Source organism: Sinocyclocheilus grahami, unplaced genomic scaffold (assembly GCF_001515645.1).
Source record: "Sinocyclocheilus grahami isolate Dianchi unplaced genomic scaffold, SAMN03320097.WGS_v1.1 scaffold1500.1, whole genome shotgun sequence".
NCBI lineage: Eukaryota > Metazoa > Chordata > Actinopteri > Cypriniformes > Cyprinidae > Sinocyclocheilus > Sinocyclocheilus grahami.
In genome coordinates, this window is record NW_015506679.1 from 2,219 (window position 1) to 10,435 (window position 8,217).

Genomic DNA, 8,217 nt, shown 5'->3' on the forward strand with positions numbered 1-8,217 from the left:
ACTAGGCACTGTTAAAAAGAAAAGACAAGAAAGAGCAAGGAAAAGACAAAGGTATTGAGGATTGCAATTGTCAAAATAATAGCTTGCCAATATTTCTGAACAGAGAGTCCCCCCTCACTACAGTCTATCTATCTATCTATCTATCTATCTATCTATCTATCTATCTATCTATCTATCTATCTATCTATCTATCTATCCGTCCGTCCGTCCGTCCGTCCGTCCGTCCGTCCGTCCATCTATCTGTTTTATTTGAGACATTATGTATTTTCCATAAAACTCTTTTCATTCAATTACAAAATTATTCTAATAAGTAAATAAAATCTTTCAGTTTGGGTCCTAGATTTGCAAGCTAAGCTGGGTTGTGTAATGTCATGTAGTTAAGTAGCAGAGATTTACTAAAAACTCAACTATAAGTAACAATATAAAATATTGTTGTGACTTTGAACATCCAAAATTTACATGATGTGACATCATCTTGATGGTGTGCTATTGCATTTTATCTTTCTGATGGCATTTCTGTCTATCACAGAACTAGAGGAGGATCAAATTATTAGAAAAGTGTTGATAATAAGCCTTATATTTTGTAGTTGCTTGACACTTTTGTAAACGATAGATGCTCTCTAACAGTAGTGTGACTTCATTATAACTTTTGACCTTACCAGACTAGCAATCTTTGTCAAATGTTAACGACTTGTAATGTAAAATTTTGTTCTGTTATTTATTTGAAAAACATCAGTTTACAATACATTTTCAAAACAACAGCATTTGATATGGCAACTATTGATGGGTACTTTCCAAACATTGCTTGGTGAAGCAAAAATCTTTGTGAATCATTTGTTTCAAACCAGTGATTCAGAGCGCCTATCAGACTCCCAAAGTCACAAGATTTCAGTAAATGAGCATTCACATCATATTGTTTCTCCATGGGCCCGTCCAAACACCCACACTTGCGGTCTTTGCACTTGACTGCTTGTCTGCTTACATGACATACTTCCTGTATTTGGCTCAAGTGTTCAAACCTCAAGTGTGTGCAAAACTTTTAATAACCAGATTACAGTGTTGTAAAAATGCAAGTGTACAGAGCGTTATTTCGATTTTCAATACTTTGCTGTTTAAAATAAGCTTCTAAATGTCTGTTCAGTAGTCCCTATGTAACAAGACGGCACAATTTAGTAATTGTGGTGCTTCTAATTAAGTGGTAAAAAGCATTTGCAAATGTTGTACAAAATACACACTCATCTTGCACAAAATAAAATGTGCAACACATTTTGTTTTACTACCCACATATGTGTAATATCGAACTAATATAACTTACAGTGGAATTTTTTTCTCAACATTTCAAGATTTCAGGGCAAATGAGTTCCTGAACGTGATGCATGATGGGATACGCTTAGCTTCTGTGCTTTGAGGTTTGGCGTTTTTCAGACCTGGGACAATCTTGGGCACTTCCGGTTTAGTGCACACATTGCTACCTGTCCCAACTTTTTTGGAATGTGTAGCTCTCATGAAATCCAAAATGAGCCAATATTTGGCATGACATTTCAAAATGTCTCACTTTCAACATTTGATATGTTATCTATATTCTATTGTGAATAAAACATAATTTTATGAGATTTGTAAATTATTCCATTCCTTTTTTACTCACAATTTGTACAGTGTCCCAACTTTTTTGGAATTGGGTTTGTAGTTTTTACCAGCAGAAATCACCAGCATGTGGCATTCTGAGCACTTTGAAACAGTGAATCATTTTGTGAAGCAGTTGGTTCAATTGATTCAAAGTTTTGAAAAGGCTCATTTTTCACATCATCACTAATGGCATTGCTCATATGACCATAAGTTTCATATAGGCTATGTTTACATGGACACCTTTTGCTTCAATTGGAATTAAATCATTCTGATTGATGAATCTGAACGTAGTGTTTATATAAACGCTAAACTTTCACTAGCCGCTTGCTCCGCTATTTCTTCAGGTGTTAATGTGCGTGATTGAATGTACGTTTATTTAATTATTCCTGATTATAAGTCGACAATGTTTATTTCGTTGTTGTGTTTAAATATTCATCTTGTGTAATCGAACCTTACATTGCTTATAATGTTGTTATATTATAAGTAGTACATATTATAAGATGTACGGTGATTCAACTGCGTATGCTCGCTACTGTTAATCCTTTCCTTTACATGTTGATTCATGTATAAAGTGTCAGTAGCAAGTTGTTATTTACATATCTGTAATTTACATTTAGCAGATGCAAACTGATGCTTGTTTTATTCTGTTTATTTCAGAAAGACCACATTTAACACTTTGGGGCCATAAGTTGTACAATATCCAATCCAATTGGAGCAATGTTGTGCCATCTGCTGTGAACAGATAAATACTTCAGATAAAGAGTTGAACAGTGCCCTGTCTCCTGTCTCACTTCTTACCCGAGTCCCGTGGTGGATTAGCATCAACACCCCTACCGATCTATTAGTCCCGTTCAGTACGTTTATACGGCACAAGCTTCAAATCGTATTTGACCTTTTGACATGCACACACTGCACGAATATACAGTTTCCTGTTGTTAGCATAAACTATTCTTCTACCATCGCTTATTTTCTTTGCTTTAAAGGGCAGACTTAGAATTGATCTATTTATGGTCCTAATTAGGAGATGCACCTAGATCGGACCGAAAGGGCACTTTTGCGTTGGCGCTTAAAGGGGTAGGGACATCAAAACTTCCGACAGCCGATGAAAAAATTGAATATGTGAAATGTATTTTTTATATCTCAAAATCAACTTATTGTATAACTGATACAAGTTTCTCAAAAAGTGAAATGATCACACATCATCTTCTCAAGCAAAGAGAGAAAGAGCTCTACTGAGCATGTGCTGATGAAGTGTCAAAATATGCTTATTTGTGATTGATAAAATTGAATACACTTGCCACCCAGCTCAATAAAAGATCAATAAAAGTGTGATGCAGCTGAAAGAAGTGTGGAAGTGCTTCAGTTACTAACTTTGCTTGAAATCTGGAGCAGGGTTTCTCAACTCTGGCCCTTGGGGTCCACTTTCCTGCAGAGTTTACTGTAGCTCCAGTCTCACCTGCCTGTAACTTTCTAGTAATCCCGAAGACCTTGATTAGCTTGTTCACATGTGATCTGTGAACCCCTGATCTAGAGTCTTTTCTCAGCTTTTAGAAGGCGGCGCAATACGTTTAAGTGCTATATGAGAGGAAAAAGAGAAGTGCGGGAGTTACTACAAACGCAGTTAAAACAGCTCAGATACGGGAAGAGAAACTTACACAATGGACACATACAATAAAACAGAAATATTCTACATTTCAATCTGGTTTTGGCTTTTTTTAGGTGAGTATTAAATGTTAGACTCTGTTTTTAATGAATCCTGTTTGTAATGATACTTTTTATGCTTAGTTGTTCATGTCGCTTTTAATGTGTTTTTGGGAAGACAATTTATTGTTCACTCTGAACATGACAAAGGTGTGTGTGTTGTGTGTTTAGGTGGTATATGCTACAGCAGTGGGTCATATAATATATTAACTGTTAAGCCTGGAGGATCTGTCACCATCCCATGTTATTATGAGAGGGAATACAAACATCAGAAGAAATACTGGCATTCAGAAATTGATATGTCCAATACATACACAAACACAACAGAGGAGAATCTGTCAGTAATTGATCATCCTGATCAGAGTCTCTTTACTGTGACTATGAGAAACCTGCAGAGCACAAAACATGATGGACACTATTATTGTACTATGAAGATTGAAGGAAAAGCAATTGTCACATATGGTCTTTATCTCCAGGTTCAATCTGGTATACGATTTTGTAGTTATTTTAATCAATTCTAATGTCAAATATGTGTTTTATCAAATCAAATGACTGGTGTGTGTGTGTGTGTGTGTGTGTGTGTGTGTGTGTTCAGAACCAGATGTGTCTGTGGTGAGCAGCGGTGTATCTGGACATGAAGGTGGTGATATCAGTGTTCAGTGTTTCTATAGTTCTGGATATCAGGATAAACTCAAACAGTGGTGCAGATATGAAGATAAGAGCTGTTACACTGTGGGGAGGACTAACACATCCCAGAATTCATCAGTCCAGATCAGTGATGATGGAAGAAGATCCTTCACTGTGCTGATGACTGGACTGAGACTGACTGATTCTGGCTGGTACTACTGTTCTGCTGGAGAGAAACTGAATCCTGTTCATTTTACTGTAATCAAGGCAGAACCAGACAAAGAGAAAGACACGTTAGTATTCAAACATTTCTCATTGACGTTTCTCAGTCTCCTGTTCTTCCTAGAATTATTCTGTATTATATCTGTTTTGTCGTCATGCACTATTTCCTCGATTTCTTTTGCCTTTTACTCTAACAATCATTTCCTAACTGCCTTTGTGATTTTTTAGCCTTTGCAGAAGTGAAACAGGACATCACATGAATAATGATAATACAACAGAAATCATTGACAGACCACAAAAGTACTACATTGTTTGAAAAAAAAAAAAAACTATTAGGCTGAAATACATTAACAGAGTTCTGGTGAAAGTTTATTTCAGATATGGCTCATTTTCTGGTGCCTTTTATGCAGCTGAATTAGTCCCATATCTTTGGAGCTCTTTGAATGAAAAGATTTTTAGAATGTTTCTGTATTTTCCACAGAAATAATGAACTCCTGACTGTGTGGCTTCTGGTTTCAGCTGTACTTCTGCTGTTATTGATTCTGATCAGTGTATTGATTCTCTTCACCTGGAGATTGAGACGGAGACCCGGTCAGTTCAACCTACATTTTTATTCATTTAATTCCATGCCATTTAATAATTTACTTAATCAGCACAGATTGTATGTACAGTATATCAATTCTGTTAGTCATAAATTATTGTTTCTCTTTTTTTTAAATGAAGAGCAAGACAAACAGCAAATCAGAGAGATAAAGGGCTGCAGAACCACTGACATGGTAAGTCCATTAGTTTATGAGAATCTATATCTGAAAATGTTTGTTTGACAGTTGCTTTGGTTTATATTTTGAAACTTTCTCTAACATCTCTATCGTTCTCTAAACTGTAAGTGTAATTTTCTGCTCTGTCTTATGAGACTTCAGCACTCTGTGCCATGTCTGCATCATGTCTGCAAATGTAGTAACTCACCCAAAACATTTCATTCATACTTCAAAACTTAGTTATTGTGTCAGTAAATTGGCCAATGCTCCAAAGTTTATTTGTCATCGTGTGAGCTGCACTGGTCAAAAGCAGACATAATACACATGTCATAGATATTTATGAAATATACATGTAAGTCTGACTGATTTTGATAACTGAACAAATCATGCTGCATTGGGAATCAAGCAAGCAATGTGCATTTAGTTGTTGTACAAATTGTAGTAAGTCCAAATTACCATTTGCACACACGTGCTAACATGTGTGCAGTATTCTTCAATGAATAAGAATTTTAAATCTGGTGTGAACAACAAATTCATTCTCATTCAGCAAATGCTAAGATCCACCTAGAGAAAAAAACGTTTTAGATCAAAATAAGACAAGAAAATGTATTTGTTGTTTTTTCTCCTTACTTCTCATATGCATTAGTTTGGCCATGAAACCTGTAGTTTATTAAATTAGTCATATGTTGATTTCTTGATATTTTTTTCTGTATTGTTTGTGCATAAAATGCAGATCTACTCTAAACCTGAAGATCCTCCGATATACAGCACTATAAATGATGAAAACCCAAATGTAAGTAGACCATACATGCACTGATGTGATGACATTTCAGACATGAATATATCATGTTTATTATACAATCCCTTTTTCTACAGGATGCCAACAAGGTAATAATCTACTACAGTACTATTGATGATGTTCCTGTGAGTGAAGCGGTGAAGCCTCCAGCAGGTGGAGCAATATACAGCACTGTGGCTCCACACTGACTACAACAGTGAGAAGAACACAGGAACAGAACCTTCTGACCAAAAGAAACAAAATCAGCAGCAGAGGACTATCATCACAAATTTTTTTGTAGTTTTTTGTATTATATCTGTGCTTAATTTCTTCACTGTAAGTTTACTTGTACAGTGTTATGTTGTTTGCATTAATACAAACAAGCATATTTAAAATAAAATAAAAGTATTTTGCAGTTGTATGTGTCTTGGTTTCAGGTTCCTATATTTGTCCTATCCCTTGTTTTCTAATAAGTATACACACGCAGCCCTGGCAGTATTTTGCTGTTTTACTTGCGGATTTAGTATACACACTCATTTTGAATGGCCGTCAACAAAGATGGTCTGCTCACACTGTATATATATATATCACACACTTTGTGGGCGGCTCATATATGTGTTTCGGCCTGCACTCTGTGGTCTGCTGCTGATCGGCAGTGAACAGCACTGTAAGTGGAGCAGAAGTCAGTGTTTCTGCTTGAATGTTTAAGCACTGCTACTGTACTTAGACTTAGGCTTCTGTACTTTAAACATGCATTTTTTTTGTTAATCAAATTTGGCCTTTTTTAAAATAATTTATACCAACGCCCATGAACCCCTTCCCTTAACTCCACCCCATTTTATTTGAAACATTTTAATAAAAAAAATGTAAACAGAAAATAAACAACAACAAAAAAATGTGTTGTGAAAGAGCTCAAATTATGAAATTTATTGAACAATAATAATAAAAAATAAACTAACATTTAAACACAGTTTGTGTGCTTTAATCACTTTCCCAGTTGTTTTAAATTAGTGGCGGATATAGTAAAATTTCGTTCAATCAGTCGCAGTAAATGGAGAAAGTCATCTGCTCAGCCTTAATTATGTAATTCTTACACATTTTGAGTAAATGTTGTATCAAATTGAAGAAGAGAACCTATTGATCCACATTATACCACTATATTCACAAATCAAATTAGAACCCATAAGTAAAATTTTGATTTCTTGTTGTGTTGTGTGAGGTTGCTGGCTGCAAAGTGGCTACTTTGCACACTTGCTAATGCTTATGTGGTTTAAGGTGATATTTCTGCTCTTCCTCTGAAACAGGAAGAAGCAGAGACACTGCAAGAAGTGACCAGGTCCTCTCATGCACATGCACTCTGCTATAGATATGATTTAACCTCTGATTCTCTCTGGGATTTTTCTTCACATCACAGGTAAACTTCTGACAGCCGATGAAAATGGTTGAATATGTAAAATATATTTTTTATATCTCAAAATCAACTTATTGTATAACTGATACAACAAGTTTCTCAAAAAGTGAAATGATCACACATCATCTTCTCAAGCAAAGAGAGAAAGAGCTCTACTGAGCATGTGCTGATTAAGTGTCAAAATATGCTTATTTGTGATTGATAAAACTTAATACAGTTGCCCCCCAGATCCCGTTACTAGTGAAATAGAGATGTAAATAAAAGTGTGATGTACTGGAAGAAGTGTGGAAGTGCATCAGTTACTAACTTTGCTTGAAATCTGGAGCAGGGTTTGTCAACTCTGGCCCTTGAGGTCCACTTTCCTGCAGAGTTTACTGTAGCTCCAGTCTCACCTGCCTGTAACTTTCTAGTAATCCCGAAGACCTTGATTAGCTTGTTCACATGTGATCTGTGAACCCCTGATCTAGAGTCTATCCTCAGCTTTCAGCAGGCAGCGCAATATGTTTAAGTGCTACATGAGAGGAAAAAGAGAAGTGCGGGAGTTACTACAAACTATGGTGGCCGAGAAGTGCAAAGCAGATCACAATTCGGAAAACAAAATAACAAATTACAAACGCAAATGCAAGTCTAAAAAACAAAATAACAATTCAGAAAACACAACAACAATTCAGAAAACATTATAACAAGTCAGAAAACACAATGACAAATTCGAAAACAAAATAACAAGTCAGAAAACACAACGACAAATCCGACAAACCGGAAGAGGTAGGTATAGTTTGAGACAGCGCCATTGGTTTGGGATTACTCACCGCTGACTGGACGAGACATCTGCCAATCAACCTATACAGGAAGAACCAGCCGAAGAACAGCAGAGTCGTGGTAGAAAGTTCGGAGATAGTATTAAAGTAGCTCAGTTTAAATGTATTGTATGAATTGCCCTTACTCTGGAATAAAAAATACGGAGTGTCTATTTAGATTTAGTTAAAAGGGGCTGTAAAACATCAGCTCCAGTGGCGCAGATGGATAAGTGTGTTGTTGGCTTTTTGACATGATTGACCCGGGTTCGATCCCACCTTTTGCCGAACTTTTTTTTT

General features: G+C 36.0%; 1 protein-coding gene across 1 annotated transcript; it reads left to right on the forward strand.

Annotated features, from left to right (window-relative positions):
• Positions 1–3,417: 3,417 nt before the first annotated feature.
• On the forward strand, positions 3,418–5,992 carry LOC107570747 (polymeric immunoglobulin receptor-like). The gene is made up of 7 exons (XM_016256998.1): positions 3,418–3,433; positions 3,499–3,813; positions 3,923–4,247; positions 4,658–4,767; positions 4,900–4,952; positions 5,668–5,727; positions 5,811–5,992. Exons 1-7 carry the CDS (start codon positions 3,418–3,420, stop codon positions 5,919–5,921), a joined length of 990 nt encoding a protein of 329 aa, XP_016112484.1. The 3' UTR covers positions 5,922–5,992.
• The last annotated feature ends 2,225 nt before the right edge of the window (positions 5,993–8,217 follow it).